Raw genomic sequence first — 17,776 nt, forward strand, 5'->3', positions numbered from 1 at the left:
TTCTTATCTTTTGTATTGTGGATCATTTCACTTGTTTATTTATTTCTCCAGTTTGAGCAGTGTCAGAGGTATCTGCGCACTCAGGTTAGATGAACTGCTAATCTGCTGCCCAGCTGGAGAAAATCACACTTACCTCTCTCCTCTTCTAGTCACTTTAATGTGTGCTTTCTCAGTCTCAAACAAAACATTTCCATGATCTGTTCCATAAACCCTTGTCCTAGAGTTAGAAATGGAAACTTCTGAGGTTTGGACATCTAATAAATGTTCATTTCAAACCTAAAAGACAAATGGGGTTTCTGTACCAAGTGCACTTCCTTTTGCATGAATATGGTGATTTGAAGGAGCAGAGGACTTGTGTGGTTATGCCTGCATCCTCCTACCCACTCCACCCCAACTCTATCCTTTTATGAGTATGTGTGAGTCTGTAGGATCGTGCATATGAAACATGCAGCAAATCCTTGAGGTTATTTGTTTTGTCACACAGGTACATTGGCCTAACAATGTGTTTCGGTTGGTTTTAGTTACCTTTCTGTAATCACCTTTGTTGTATGTTGGGATGCACCGATCCAACACCTGGATCAGTATCGGCTCCGATACTGAAGCTTATAGACAGATCGGGTATCGTTCCGATGAGCCTGATCCAAATCCGATACGGTGTGTTAGTCATGTTCATTACTGTCAAGCTCAACAAATGACATAAAAGAACCATTAATACACAATTAAAGTAGATCATATGACTCGTGCATTTTATTCAAAGCCACTTGAAGACGTGCGATAGCTCTGTGAATCACAAATGCACAATTTACTTATATATTAGTAAATATATAAAATGCATGCGCAGTTCCAGCGCTTTATTGAATGGTGCTGCTCTGTTCACACACACCTGCAGCTATTTTTAGCCTTCACGCTTTGCAAAATATTTGAGCTACTCACGAACAACATCTCCGATGTAGATGCTCAATAGTTCGGTTCACTTATAATATGCATTTAGAATGGCACCGGAGGTGAAATTTTACCGAATTTGAATAAGAAGCGAATTAAACTACTGTGAACTTGCCTACAAACAGACATACAGGACTTCCTGGAGAGTTCAGAATGTCAAAATAAAAGCATGAGGTTTTAAAATTGAAAGGTGTCAGGATTGAGATACATTACTATTATAATATATTATTATTTGTTTACTAATGATAATAATATTTATGTTGTATGGGTTCCAAAAAATAACTGAGTGAATGAAAAGTGAGCTGATATCTTACAAGTAAATTTAACAAAAAAAAGATCTGAATCCTTTAAAGTCCAGATGCAAGTTGAGAAAAAATAGCAAAAACAAAACGGCTTCTTTCTACCAATCTCTACTGAAATTTCTGTTAATTTTGCTGCTACATTATCCAGAATACTAGTTAACAATAAAGCTTTGTTTAATAAGCGATGCATTTGTATTGAAATAATGTTTATTTAGAAGTTTGTGTTTCTTTACATATTAAAGAGTACCAATTAGGTCCACACAATAATGTAAAGATATTCTAAACTGATTATGCAAAAAACAACACTGGTATCAGATCTGTATCGGCTGATACTGAGATTTCCGATATCAGATCGGAAAAGGAAAAGTGGTATCGGTGCGTCCCTAGTTGTATGGCAGACCTTTCCTTCTGTTGACTTTGGTTGTATGATCCTATTATTAAAGAACAACCTCTACTTTTGTTTCTGCATCAGTGTTGGGGAGAAACTAACTGCATTGTGAAGCTACTCTTACACTGCATTTTCAGTAGTGTTACCGTCGCTCAGCTGTTTTCAGAATAAACACTATATCACTGGTTTTGTCACATTGTATTGTGCATGCAGCCATACAGCTGATCAAGCTGATGAGCATATGCACTCAGCTGGAATGTCTCAATGAAACAGCTGAAAAAGATTCACCAATTTATTTGAGAAATCACTGAATGGTGTTCCCAGTTGTCTCTGCATGGCATTTCACATATTTCTTTTTAGCTGCTGTTACTTTATTTATGATACAATTATGTGTTCAGTTTGATGCTGTTAGCCTAATTGATATCCTCCTTTTAGAGCCAGATGTTTATTAAAAATGCATTCATTAAGATTATTATTAAATATGTTATAAAATTAAGAAAATATAATAATTTTTTGTTTTTAATTTGGTAGTTATTTAGGCGATGTAGGCTAATTAGTTAAATGGTATCCCCTTAAATAGCTAAAATGTAATTCGATACTTTTTGTTTTAACTTTTTTAAAAGGGTTGCATATAGTTATGAGTAAATGAAAAACACTGGCAAACTACACTTTCAAATGTTCCCCAACACTGCTCTGCATGGTATTAAAGTGCGTGTTTCACAGGATCTGTTGATGCAAACATGTGTGTTTGACCTTTCAGGGTGAAGAGATCACTAAGGAGGAGATTGACATGCTGAGTGATGCCTGCACCAAACTGAAAGAGCAAAAGAAACTGCTCACCAAAGAGAAGGAGGAACTGGAAGAGCTGAAGGATGATGTGCAGGAGTATAGCGAGGTGTGTGTGTGTGTGTGTGTGTGTGTGTGTGTGTGTGTGTGGCTATAGGGACAGTGGGCCTCATTCACTAACAGTGTGTACACCAGTGGTTATTACTTTAAGACTACACAGGAAGCACAGCTTCCCTTAAAAAGTCATTATCAAATTGCATAAAATCTCTTTATAATTCAAATAATTATTGTCCCAGTTCAATATTTTAGGTAACAAAAGTGTGCATTATATCAAGTATATAAAAAAATTATACAAATGACCAGTTAGTACAGGGAAAAACTATTTTATGCAAACATTACCAAATACCAAAATATTTTAGTAAGGATGATGATGTGTATTTAAAAACTGATCATGTGTATAATTTGTTTCCTCTTTACCTAGTCAGTGCTGTTTATAAAAGTGGAGCAGTTTGAAGGGTTTGCTTTCCCCCATATAGTAACCTGGTCTCATGTTATTTAACTTCTCATATATATATTTAAAAACACTAATGGTTAAGTTCAGGCAAAAGTTTTAGGTTAGGAGCTATGTTTTCCAACTGGAGATTTCACTGAAAACCTGCAGCTAAACGTGATATACAGCACGTATATTTTGAATTGCAAAAACTTTGTCATGTTCACGTAAATTTAATGAGACCAGGCTCCCAAATAGAGCTTTATACTAGAATGTTCTCTGTAGAATTTAAATGGGTCACTTACGTTTTATGGTCTCCGATGACCACCTTGATATCAAGTAAAGCCAGACTGAATCACACAAGTTTTGCTCTGGAACATGCTGACCGTATGTGTCTGCTGGCTTGTGTGTCCACTGTTTTCAATTCATTCCGATGAGAATTCACTTTGTGAGCTTGGAGCTCGGCTCCCATTGGAATGAATTGAAAACACTCACTTCACTTCGCTCACCATGTATGACTCTCACATAATGCTGGAAAAACTCAGAAAAGGTCACCTGCCACTGCCGATATTTACCTGCATTTGACGGGTTGGTGGGTTTTAATTTCAATCCCTGAATGGCTGCATTCAAAAGATGGAAAATGTTGCTTTCAGAGGCTGTATACAGAGTTAGATGCAGACAGACATCACACTGGAGGTTAAGTCATTCACTAAATAGGCAAAAGAGCAAGGGAGCATCCTATAGATTTTCTATGCAGCAACTGTAAGTGCATACGCTCCAAACTGCCGGTCAAAAGTTTCAGGCTGCAGATAATGTTTGCATCACTCAACATGTTTGGCAGACATGAACATTGATAATCAGAACATAGATTCAGAATTTATACTGCTAAATTTTAATTTAAGATGGTTAGCAGTGATTGGATGATGATGGCCAGTTTTTTTATTTGTGCTTTTCCCAATACACGGTTTTCCAAAGCAGCTTTACAGAAAATCATCTGTAATGTCTGTAACGTCTCAAAAATATGAATAACCAACACTCCTGCAAACATAAACAACTTGATAAAAAAAAGCTGACTTTCTATATCTTGGTATTATTTACACATTTTTACAACTTAGTCCTGCTGTCCCCATATGAGGATATAAAGGTTTAGGAAAACGATTTGCTCTTCAAATTTTTTTTTTGGCATGTTTATTAGGTGCTACTTGTTACAAATCAAAAAGGGAAATGGAAAATGCACACAGCAGCCACGCTCTGGTCTCAGGATGGTAATATATTCAAATAATGATCAAATGATGGAGAAGAGTGTTATCAACTGGCATTTATCCAGATGCACATTGTGTAATGAAGTGAACTTTTGGCATGTTACAGAGATTATTCTGTTGTCTGGATAGTAGTAATGGAGTGATGCTGTACAGTCCTGACGAAGTGTGCCAGATTGCACCCCAGTGGTCTTCTGCATGCTACGCTATAAAGCTTTCAGAACTGACCCGCAATCGCTGAACTGCATGTGCAAATTGCTATTTTGTGGCTGTTTTTGCCTTTCCCTGATCTGCAGAATTCCTTATGAATCGCTCTCTAAACCAGTGAAGAGCAAATCTTTAGAGAGTGAAAGGATACATTTGCAGAGACATGTTTGAAAACAGGAGAGGTTGTGCGAAAAGCCCTTATATGGAGTTGGTTTGGGCTTGTATCATCTATTATTACTTTGGTTTGGGAATGTAATTACTAACTACAGGCACACACTCCCTCATTTTAAATAATCAGTTTTATCCACTTACAGAAAATGTTTGGCCCACATACTGTAAGTAAGAACACTTGTATGCAGTTATTAGCGAATGAGTATGTGTATAATAAGACATTCTGGTCTCAACACAGCATTTAAATAAGCAAGAATATCAGGTCCACTTGTGAAAGTTGTCTCTATGCACAGGACCTGGAGGAGATCAAGCGAGAGCTGTCTAAGACTGGACAAGAGAAGGTGGTGGAGGAGTCTAAAGCAAGTAAACGTCTGTCAAAGCGGGTCAACCGTATGATTGGCAGGATTGATAATATCATCAATGAGCTGGAGAAGGACAAGTCCGTGCTAGACGGACAGATGGACAGCAGGACCACACCACCAATTGGGTAAGAAACTGTTCATGTGCGAGTGACTTGAATGGTGATATTGATCTGTGTGATAGTGTTTGTGTCTATTTTTCCATGTTAGATCACATTTGCGTGTGTGTGTGTGTGTGTGTGCGTGTGCGGAAATGGCATTCAGTTGTGATCTACACAGTAAAATGGTGGTGGAAGAATAGCCTCACAAGGGTGTAGATGCAAACAAAAAGAGAAGGGTTCCCAGTCAAATGAAACATCACTTTTTTTGTTGGTTTTTTAGATTGTTCTTTGAGAAATATAATGACTTACCAAGGTAAGAACAGGAGAGACCTCTTGCTTTTATTTAGTTTCTTCTTAACAATAAAACATTAACTTGGATTTGGACAATAACACTTTTTTTTTAAATGTGGGCAATCAGATCTGATTTTGATTGATTTAATATAATTTTAATCCATCAACAACATGCTTGTCATTTTGCCCCTTAAAGGTGAACTCAGTTATTTTTTTGTATATGTTGCGCTGACACCTAGGGGAACCTAACTGCAAAAACAGTTAATGTTGTCAGTTAACTGATGTCATTGAAAGAAATCGCACTATTCACAGTTAGGAATTATTAATTTATTCCATGAGTTAAAGCGTAAAATTACAGTGAATTATCGAGCAAGTAATATTCGTGTGGTCATGTGATCTCAACATGGCACCGTTCGTGAATGTGCACCCAGCACCATGTGTAGAAAAAAAGCATTTTTTTCTCTATGACTGATGTGACTGGAGTCTTCATCTCATGTGAGTGTACATCATGTTAAACATCTTTTAAACACTATTCTACAATAACTATTTCTTTCTGAGTCACTGAGTGCACCTTTAACGTTAGCAAAGTATCACCACTGTGAAAGTACAAATTAGGCTCGTAAAATGATGTCAGAAATTCCTCAAGATTAGAGAGTAATTTGCTTGTTTCTCTACAATATACTACATACTAATTAGTAATAAATTCAAAAGAGCGATCATCATTCACTGAAATCTTTTCTGGGAACCTTTGCCACGCATGTCTTGGCATGCGATTGGTTGATTAACAGTTAACTACCTTCTCCTCCACCATCTTACCCGCTGTGTTATCAAGTAACCGTTTCCTGTATCCAGTGTGTTACTGTCCTACAGGGAGAATCTGATTAGCATCAACGAGCTCATTGCCATAATGAGGCAGATCCAGAGCATTCCTGAACACAAGCTGCTCAGCTTGGCAGAGGCACTGGATGAGAACAAGGATGGCAAGATTGACATTGATGATGTCATCAAGGTGAGCTGATTGAAAAGAAACATATCTGCAACATCTGTCTGTACTTGAAACTTAATAATAAAATGTTTTATTTTGTATAGCGCCTCTCCATAGCTCAAGGACTCTTTAAAGCTGTGGTTCTCAAATTGTGGGGTGTGCCACCTAGAGGGGGCCCAGTGTATTGTAAGGGTGGTGCAGAAGACTGTCCCATTCTCAAATCTAACAAACATTTACACATTCAAATTTGCTGTGGTGAAAATGCACAGTCTCCTCCTTCTGATTGTGTGATCTCGCTGCACTTATGTAAACAAAGACCTTCTCGTTTGCGCCACATTCAAATGGTTAAAGAGGAATGTTACAGTGAATTAACACTTATGGACCTAGTTTGTGACCTCTATGTCTGAAGCGCAGTGCTTTGTCATACATCTTATGTGCAATGGGCATGAACTTTTGGGTATTTTCCCAAACATGCATTATATGAAAAAAGTGATCAAACATACAATGAGAACCACACAGCAACTTTCATCTCCTGAATCTTCATCGACCCCCCTCATTGATTTTCCCTGATTGCCTTTAGTTCTATGTCGTTAAATAAGCATCTTTGTTTGGCATACGAAATATTCATAAACGCATACTACCATACAATTCTAACAATTTCTGCAGTATGCAGTGTGTGTATATTGTGCACACACAGAGTATGTAAATATTTTTTAGATAACCTACTAAGTTTGCCAAAATGTGCAGTGTACAAAGAAGCACATTGCATCTGGTAATAAATCCCACACAATCTTTCATTTCCAGTGTGATGATGAACAAAAATTATTTTCAACCATGATTTTATTTATTAAAATGTATTTAAAATGATTATTATTATTTACGAAAATACAATTTTGGTAAATATTTTTTAAGCATTTGTAATGAATTGTTACCATTGTATATTATTTGATTGGTCTGCCAAAAGTAAAAAAAAGTTTTTATTTTATTTAATTTTTTGCACAAAATTAAATTTAAAATGCAAAAGAGCTATATATTATTTCTGAGAGGGTTGCGGGCTGCTACTCTCTGAATTAAACATGCAACATAGTGAATATACTATTTCACAAACTATTTAAATATAATATAAATATTATGCAGTATACACCCTATACTGCACTGTAGTCAGTAAGCAGTATGCTTTTACTTTGATCTGATGTATGTGTTTTTGTGTTAGGTGGTAGAGCTGATCGATAAGGAGGACATCGATATCTCCACCAGCCAGGTTGCAGAGTTCATGGTCATGCTGCAGAAGGAAGAGAAGTTGGTGGAGAAGGAGAAGGCTGAAAAGGAGCAGGCAGCTAAAATCCAAAACTAGACCTAAAACTGAGAGCAATATGTAGGGAATGGAAAAGAACATTAATGTGTTAATATGTTTCAGAATGAGGCTGAAGCTAAGGCTGACCTCCTCTGTATTCAGTAAATAATATATAGTGTTTTTCTTTTTGGTTTGTTCAGAGAGAAAAGCACTTTTTAGAAGGGAAGACAGATTACCCTGAGTGTTTTGTTTTACACGCATAAATTAGAAACAAATGTTGCTTTGTTCATAGAATGACTGAATGACTGAATTGAAGAGATAATTATTTATTAGAAAACAAAGGATAATTCAGAGAATAATTTTAGAGGACTATTTGTTGACTTTGTTTTTGAAAAGACCCTTAAGAAACAACAAAAAATAATTAATATAAAAAAAAGACACTATTGTTCTCATTTTACCCCGTTCATCAATTGGCAGTGATGTAATTTCCTGTGCATATTACATCACCCGTCACCATCATTCCACTTCTCACTTAGATTTATTCAGTTTTGTCTTTTTTTTAATTTATTTTTTATTCATTTTCATCACATTTATGTTTATTTAATAACCAAAGAGAAATTGTTGCAGAGGTTATGCTTCATTTATACTCGTAAATACACATTTATGTGCACCTTTTATGGCTAGGTTGAGGTAATATTGGGCTGTATTCCTAAAGCACTTAAGTTTTATTCAGGGCTGAAGCTTTTGTACCGACCTGAAGACAGTGAAGGACTAATCGATATGTCAGATTTGTAGTTTTGATTTGTAGGATTGATTTCAGTGTCATACCAGATTTATATTGTGGCCTTAGTAATAAAAAACAAAATAATAATACAAGTGCCCAAAATAATCTCAAGGCATTAAAAAAAATTCATAGACAAAATATTTAGCAATTATCGTCTGTCTTAACTGCTATAAACTGGCTTTTAGCTGATGTGTGTTTGGAAAAGATTGAACTTTAGCCAATGTGGGGTATGCTTAGCCCATCTCCTGCAAGAAGATGCCAGTCTGGACACAGTAAGAATATGCCTTGAATAATCTTTAACTCCTTACATGGAGATTATACGAGTGGTGGTAGTGTTCCCATGTGGACATACACACTGTTCCAGCTGAGCATCTACATAAACTGGAATGTGTTGATCAGCATGAGAACCACATGCTCACTGTTTTGATGGCCTGTGTCTGGTAGCGTAGTTTCACTGGGCACACAAGGCAGAGAATACATCTCACGTAAACCTAAACATGTCACGCAGAGGGACCAGCATAACCTCGGAAACACTGTTCCTGTGCTGTGTCTCAGACAGAGAGATGGACAATCTAGCTGTCTGAGTCTAGGCGCCTGTTTAACAATTTGTCCCTTAACTTACCTAGGGCACCCTTCAAGAGAGAGTTGATAGTTCACCCAAAAAAAGTCTGTCAAAAAATGAAAAGTCTGTAATCATTTTACTCACCCTCCTGTTGTTTTAAAGCCCTATGACTTCCTTAGTCACCATTTTTCTTTCATAGTAGTGTAAAAAGTTACAATGGAAGTTAATGGTGACTGAGGCTAACATTTTGCTTTTAACATCTAACATCAGGCTAACATCTCTTTTTGTGTTCCACGGAAGAAAACGTAAGTTTTACAGGTTTGGAACAAACTGAGGGTGAGTGAATTATGACAGAATTTTCATTTATGGTGAACTATCCCTTTAACTACAGTAAAGGCTGTGTGTATATTTGAATCTTGACGATGGCATTTAGGTCTTAAACTATAGTCAATTATTAGTATTACTATAGTGTATGATAATCTATGTTTGTGTTTAAAGAGCGGAGAATATGATGCTGATGTATAATTGCACTATAAATTATTCTGAGCTTTATTTTATCCATTTTGGGGTGTTCATTAGACTCAGGAAGATGCATGTTATGTCTGTATGTGCACATTGAGAGATATTTGAGGAGTCGCACACTTGAATTTTTACAATGGTAGATGGGAGGAAGTGTGAATGTTGTAGAAATGTATAAAGGTATTTTGCTAACGCTTTTTTTTTTTTTTATATATATGAAAATTTTAAATGAGCTGTCAGATTAATTAATAAAAGAAAGTGCAGGTGCACATAAAACTGACCATAGATGGAAAGGCTAAAAAAATAGTGAAACATTAATTACTACAGGAATTAACTAATTTAAAACTTAACTAAAATAATTTGGAACAAAGATCATTTGTGCTCCCCTTTAAAGTCCTGTAAATGTTGTCCTTCCTAGTATTCTGACCATCCTGCATTTGTTAGGAGGTCTGTTGTTTTTTTTTTTTTAATTCTCCAAGAGAACAAGTCTACATTACATTAGTACTGTTACGCTAGTTAAATTATAGACTGAAAATGGATAAAAAGAGTGACATGCAAAAGAAATGTTATTGAAATCATTAAGATGCAACATAATATAATAATTTACGTACAATATATGTAAATGCACATACATCAAAGTGGTTCCAGAGTTGTGAATAAAACCAGACTGATCTAAGAAAAGTTGTTAATAATATATTTTTTTGTCTTCTATTATTGACACACATCCATGTGCATTGCCCATAATTTCATATACAGTCACTATAACTTTTCATTTTTATTCTTATTTGTGATTATTCATTTTATTTTCTCTTTTATTACTTTTCTCTCCCCTGCTGCACTGTCCATCCATTACTGAGTGCATGGAATCAGATCCCAGTGATCTTCTTCACTGTAATGGATAGACTATTTATTTGACTTGTTACTGCCGACAGCTTTATGGTATTTTTTATTTTTTTTCTTCACAAAGAAAAAGTTCAAAGACAGTGCCTACTTGAGAAGGAGAAAATAGGACAGTATCAAATAGTATGGGAGAAAGGGGAGTCTTTCGAGATTTTCAAGCACTTAAATTTAACTTGATTATGAGATTTAAAAGGCACAGAAATGAATGAAGTCCAGTTTGAATGCACTCTGTTGTTACACAAATTCTTTAGTGTAAAAAGAGAAATATTTTTATAGGAAATGCTTAAAATGATTTCTAATGCTATACCTGCACTATGACTTTCTGGATTAACAAATTGAGTACTGAAAGCTACAGTATTAGAAGCTCTGAAAAAGTACCAATCAGATTCTGAATACAGTTAGAAAACCTGCCTTTATCAGCCTGCCTATATTCAGGCTTAAAATCAAAGTTTTCTATATCTAATATTGATCTTAATCCGAAATGAAAACGACACCCTATTCTGTTATAGTGCATCAAAGCTTTTGACATATTGTCTGTTTCAAAACAGTGTTGAGATCTTCTCGTTGGAGTTTGAGTCTAATTTATGAATGTGTATTTTGGGGTTTGATAAAGTGTTGAGGTTATTTGTGTCTGCAGTCAATTTCTGAGAATGTTTGTAGAGTGACAATATTTGCCTGACCACATGAGGGTGCTATAGACTTAGTTAATCAAGTCGATTGTCAACATAGTTATAACATCCCTTTTTGTTATTCTGCAATGTATGACAACAATGTATATGTAGTTCATGAAGTCAACCTTGTATTGGTTGCATCATATAAATGCTGATTCTCAAATATTATGTACATTCATAGCAGTATATCATCAAATCTGACAACATTCACTACTGTTACATGCAAGCACAGGTTGATATACACCACCGCTGCAGAAAAGAGACAAATACCAGCCTAGCTTCTAATCATAGTGTCTTAAACTCAAACAATCTGAAACCCAGACTAAAAAATGAATTGAAATTAGGCTGTTTACAAGAATAACCTGTGCAGACTTGAAATGGGCTGAATGACAGGTCGGAGAGTCATAGTAAATAATTTAGCCCTGTAAGTAAGCCATGATGTGGGCTGGTAGGAGGACACTGGTCTGACATCTGAAGTTAAACAGCTCCAAGTCTACCTGTAAAACTGAACTTCTCTGGCCGACATCTCTGAGAGTTTATACTTTAGGTGCAGTGCAGCGTGGTTAGATGGAGAAAGATTGCATTTAATGTATATAGTGTACATTGTTTTGGGTCACTTTTATAGCCTTGACAGTGCTGAGAGCAGTCTAAAAGAAATGAATGGTGCATGCTTTATTACTGTTTAGTTCAGTAGACCGTAGACACTGAGTGCTTGCTTAGAAAGGATTCTTGGAGTTCTCAGATTCTTCTGCTCTTTCTGCTTACATATTTTCCCACACTTTTTTGTACCTGTGAAATATGTGAGCAGACAGGGAGAGCTTGTTTAAGCTGCAGTATAGCCTATTCAGTGTTTTGCAATAAGCTGTTGGTAATATGTTCATAATCATATACACTTGTAGCTTTGTGGTGGGCACTATTAGCAAAACATCTAATAATGCCCTGAAAATAGAGCTGCTCTAAGAAATGTGATTATTTAATTAAGAAAAATATTTTAGTCTCTACCATGAGGTGTCAAATCACACTTGTGATTTTTATATATATATATATATATATATATATATATATATATATATATATATATATATATATATATATATATATATATACAGGGTTGGGGAGTGACAAAATACATGTAACGGGATTACGTATTTAAAATACAAAATATAAGTAACTATTCCACTATACAGTTTCAATTACAGTTACATTCAAAAAGTGTTTTGATTACTGAAGAGATTACATTGCATTTTATTGTCATTTGATTAATTTAATATTTAGTCCTTTCAGATGGAAAATATTTATAAATATAAATTATGCGATCCAAAGTGCATTTGAACAGCGGTGAAACACTTTCTTATGATGTGTTACATTCATATGAGCAGACAGAGAAGTCAGTTTGAATTAAGTTTGAAGCAGAAGAAATAGAAATAATCCTTGTGTAAATTGTCAGCTTTACGCTAAGCTAAAATGCTATTTCTAGCCATTTTACATGAACCTGTTAGCAGGCACAATCATATTTTGAATCAAGAAAATTCACATTGGATCATAATACATATTTTCTAGTAAGACCTTTTGATATTAGGGCAAAAATCATATTCTTGATAATAATTTTAGAATTGTTTTCCTGTAAAAACACTGCTAAAGATATTTAGGTTTTCAGAGAATGTATTTTTAACTTGTGTATTTTGTCTTATTGTAATGGAGTTTTTATAGTCAAAACAAGTGAAAAAATCAGGCAAAGTATTTAGAATACATTACTGACCTTTAGTAATCTAACGGAATATGTTACAAATTACATTTTACAGCATGTATTCTGTAATCTGTAGTGGAATACATTTCAAAAGTAATCCTCCCAACCCTGTATATATATATGTATGTGGGTATATATATATATATATATATATATATATATATATATATATATATATATATATATATATATATATATATATATATATATATATATACACACTCACCTAAAGGATTATTAGGAACACCTGTTCAATTTCTCATTAATGCAATTATCTAATCAACCAATCACATGGCAGTTGCTTCAATGCATTTAGGGGTGTGGTCCTGGTCAAGACAATCTCCTGAACTCCAAACTGAATGTCAGAATGGGAAAGAAAGGTGATTTAAGCAATTTTGAGTGTGGCATCGTTGTTGGTGCCAGACGGGCCGGTCTGAGTATTTCACAATCTGCTCAGTTACTGGGATTTTCACGCACAACCATTTCTAGGGTTTACAAAGAATGGTGTGAAAAGGGAAAAACATCCAGTATGTGGCAGTCCTGTGGGCGAAAATGCCTTGTTGATGCTAGAGGTCAGAGGAGAATGGGCCGACTGATTCAAGCTGATAGGAGAGCAACTTTGCCTGAAATAACCACTCGTTACAATGAGGTATGCAGCAAAGCATTTGTGAAGCCACAACATGCACAACCTTGAGGCGGATGGGCTACAACAGCAGAAGACCCCACCGGGTACCACTCATCTCCACTACAAATAGAAAAAAGAAGCTACAATTTGCAAGAGCTCACCAAAATTGGACAGTTGAAGACTGGAAAAATGTTGCCTGGTCTGATGAGTCTCGATTTCTGTTGAGACATTCAGATGGTAGAGTCAGAATTTGGCGTAAACAGAATGAGAACATGGATCCATCATGTCTTGTTACCACTGTGCAGGCTGGTGGTGGTGGTGTAATGGTGTGGGGGATGTTTTCTTGGCAAACTTTAGGCCCCTTAGTGCCAATTGGGCATCGTTTAAATGCCACGGCCTACCTGAGCATTGTTTCTGACCATGTCCATCCCTTTATGGCCACCATGTACCCATCCTCTGATGGCTACTTCCAGCAGGATAATGCACCATGTCACAAAGCTCGAATCATTTCAAATTGGTTTCTTGAACATGACAATGAGTTCACTGTACTAAAATGGCCCCCACAGTCACCAGATCTCAACCCAATAGAGCATCTTTGGGATGTGGTGGAACAGGAGCTTCGTGCCCTGGATGTGCATCCCACAAATCTCCATCAACTACAAGATGCTATCCTATCAATATGGGCCAACATTTCTAAAGAATGCTTTCAGCACCTTGTTGAATCAATGCCACGTAGAATTAAGGCAGTTCTGAAGGCTGAAAGGGGTCAAACACAGTATTAGTATGGTGTTCCTAATAATACTTTAGGTGAGTGTGTATGTGTGTGTGTGATATATATATATATATATATATATATATATATATATATATATATACAGAGCATATACATACAGTATATAATCTATAACAATATAGAAAATGATACTTTTTTTATATATTTGTGCGATACTTTTCTGTTTGATGCCGCTAGTGCTGCAGAAGTCACTTACAGCAGCTTTAAAGGGATAGCTTGCGACAACTGTAATGAACTATCCCTTTAACTGGGACATATTTTCTAAACAAAAAACAAAGTTCTGGATAACTGGTTCTTCACTTTACCTTTTCATAGACCATACGACAGAATGTTTTAGAGTATGTATAACATTTAACTACAATCAGAGGTCACTCATCATGCAGTATTACTGTAGCTGCTCTGTACTATTATTCTGCTACTGTATTGAATGGCTGTTTTTATTTCAGAAAAGCACTTTTCACTTTGAAGTCCTTTTATTTTGGCGGAGATAAGTTTTTTTTGGGATGGGGTACAGATGAGTACCAGTATCTTTCTAAAGACATAATTAATTTTCATTGTACACATGCTACACAGATGTACATGCGTCTATATACGTTGCTTTTGATGTTCCGTGTTTCTCAATTACTTCACAAGTGTGCAAAAGGACACTGCGTATATGCACAATGCAAATGTATTACATTTAGAATGTTCTCTAGTGTGATCTTACATTGACCATTGAGATGGAATAACTCCTCAAATAAAATTGTTTTGAAATGTTGTCTTTGAAGAGATTTAATGTGTTTTTATGTGAGTGCAGTGGAAAAAGTATGTGGTGGTTGGAAACAGTGGAATCGAGGTTGGAGAATGCTCATGGAGCAAACATTTACACTGGGCTTATGACGCTGAAATGTTGCTGACGTAAATTAAGACTCTTCATGTCATCTTCTCCAGCTCTCTTGGCACACGTCACTATGGGCATTGAGATTTAGGCTGTATATGACAAGTGTAGCCGTGTTTAGTTTGACTTCTGTGAAACAGAAATTGACATGCTAGTGCAACGCCTGCACAGGTGGACGTTTCAGGATCTGTTTGTGTTGAGTTAAAGTGTGCATCACTTGATTCACAGACAGGGGAGCTACAAACATTGGCTATGCACAGAACAGAATACTTCCATACTACTCTTACTATTAATTCAGTATATAGCATTTACACTGTTAATAATAAGCAGTATAAGGCAGAGCTGTAAGGAATGCTGTATCCCACGATGTAATGCAAACGTGAAAATGTTTTCAGTTTCCAATACCATTGTAGTAATTCAAAAATGTACAGTCAGCCATGAGCAACTTAATCCAAGAGTTAAAGTATCAAATAACAGAGCAGTAACTGAGATTAAGTAAATGGCCATGTGATTCTAACATGGCGGCCCCCATGAGGAGAGCCTCCCCAATTTTTTACTTCTCTTTCTTGATATATTATTTGATCGGACTGCTAAAAGGTATGATGTTTTTACACAAAATATTTTTGAGATGGTAACTAAATGGCACTTGAATTAAACATGATAATATGATAAGTTCATGTGACATGGTCAACAACAATTTAGCTTACTAAGAAATCTCTTTCTTTCTCTGCTAAATCCCTCTCCATCCCTTTCTCTTTGCGACTGATGTATGTTTTCCAACAGAGATATTATTGGATGGCATGGTACACACTGCATTCAAGCAAACTCTTGTCTCTCCATGAGTTCCTAGTCTGCCTGTAATAATATTGTTCCTCTAACTCTTCTACAAACACATAACTTCTCTACTCCCCGTTCCCCTCGGTTACCCTGCGTCGCCATGGCACCTACAGTCACCAGAACCTTGGCACGAAGGCCGGGAAACGGTTACCATACCAACCATTGTGGTCAGTAAGGGGAGCACTTATAGGCCGCTAAAGATGGTCTGCGTTAGTCATGAGAATTGAAGGATTGAAGAAAAACAAATAGTGATGTTTTGTGTAGGAAAAAAGGCTGCATGAAGCAGTTTCGATATTTTGAGGTTTGCCCTGGCTTGACTTTTGAAATGCTAGAATAAGATTGCGTACTCACTTTGAAATGTTTGTAGGATTTGCAGTTTATGCCAGACCAGGGGCCACAGCGGATCCGTTTCACACATGCAATCCATCAGGTGTGTGTGATGCAAATACATGCGGGTTAAACATACATCTTGCAAATACATACCGGATCATGTGTGACTTGATGAGGAACTGATGACAGCTGTGTAAAATTCTCTATCTGCTGGCATGTACAGTGACTTATGTGGTTTACTGTTAACTACACCTACAGTCTTGGTGCCCACTGGCTCAGTAGGGTCTGACTAAAGTACAAAAACATCAGGGCTGTATTGCTATATGGCTGAAATAGTAAATATTGACCCACTCTATAGCCTCCCTCTGTTCCCTCGTCTGTCTCCATTGTGATTGTTTGGTCTAATGTGTAGTTTGAACATTCAGTGGGTTTGGTATAATGGAAGTGGTGGTTTTATGGCATGTTGTGTTCTGAGAAAGTACTACCCATGCAAAAAAGTATTTTGGATGTCTCATGCAGGGGGTGAGAAATTAGCTAGTTTGCAGGTCGCTGTGAGCAATTGCTGGAAGATGCTGGAACTATGCCCACCCTATGATGGCAAAAAGCATTCTTGCCCAATTGACAGCCATTCAAAGCTTGCTGTGCTTTCCAAGTAGGTATAGCTGCAGGACGGAGATCTTCAAATGGAGACTCCAAAAGTTGGCAACACCTCCACACATGGTTAGGGAAAGGGTTAGGTAAGGGGCTCCCTATATGTTTGCTGGTGATTTGGAGCTCCTGCCCCTTTTCGAGTTCTGTGTTATACCTTACCATTCTGTGTTTTCTGACGGAATAAACATTTTCCAAGAAAAATTAAATTGGTAGTCTTTGCATTGTAGTACATATTTTTCCAGGGACAGATTGTTTTTGAAAGGATCTGAAAACATTAAATGGATTTATGTTGCCTAAATTTGCCAATGAAGAGTGATCCGTCACATGACACCTGGTCCTGGAACTGAGTGCCAGACTGCATACTTCAAGGGAACCCTGCGCCAGCCATGCATATGCCATTGAAATAAATGGGAATGCTAAAGGATAGCCCTTTCCAGTTATTTCAGAGCTCCTTAGTACCATGGTACAGTGATTTTATCAGGTGGAAGTACCATGTTACTTTTGATATACAGTGGCCACAAAAAGTATTTGGACATGTAGACATACATTTTTGTGTCATTGCATTTGATAACAAAATATTGAACCAATTCCATATATTTTTTAGCACACTTTTAAAGCTAAACATTGCCCAAAAAGAGGTTTGTTTGGTTTAAAATGATAAAACAATTGAAATACTGTTTAAAACTTAAACAGCTGTTGGAGAACTTTCTGATTGTAAAACTTTCTGGAACATAGTATGTGTTCTGAAATACACCTGTGTAAACTGACTTCATGTGTCCACTTAAATCACTTTGGGACCAGATAGTAAAAAGTATTTGCATAAAATGGCCCAGAAAAGACCAGTGAGGCCTGAGAAAATTTGCAGAATCGTTTGATTTGATATTCAGTTATCTATTGCCATGGTA

The 17,776-nt window shown here is 36.3% G+C and overlaps 1 protein-coding gene across 4 annotated transcripts in view; it reads left to right on the plus strand.

Moving 5' to 3' along the window:
• The window catches only part of LOC127617716 (mitochondrial proton/calcium exchanger protein-like), a 52,252-nt gene extending 40,323 nt beyond the window's left edge, over positions 1-11,929 (plus strand). For 2 of the 4 annotated variants that reach the window (XM_052089784.1, XM_052089785.1), the window contains exons 11-14: positions 2,393-2,527; positions 4,839-5,032; positions 6,149-6,305; positions 7,495-11,929. In XM_052089784.1, coding sequence (XP_051945744.1) covers positions 2,393-2,527; positions 4,839-5,032; positions 6,149-6,305; positions 7,495-7,635 — 627 coding nt within the window. In that variant the 3' untranslated portion in view covers positions 7,636-11,929. The remainder of the gene's footprint in view (positions 1-2,392; positions 2,528-4,838; positions 5,033-6,148; positions 6,306-7,494) is intronic. The other 2 variants (XM_052089787.1, XM_052089786.1) reach the window with 2 other exon arrangements.
• Positions 11,930-17,776: the final 5,847 nt, after the last annotated feature.

Source organism: Xyrauchen texanus, chromosome 24 (genome assembly GCF_025860055.1).
Source record: "Xyrauchen texanus isolate HMW12.3.18 chromosome 24, RBS_HiC_50CHRs, whole genome shotgun sequence".
Classification (NCBI taxonomy): Eukaryota; Metazoa; Chordata; class Actinopteri; order Cypriniformes; family Catostomidae; genus Xyrauchen; species Xyrauchen texanus.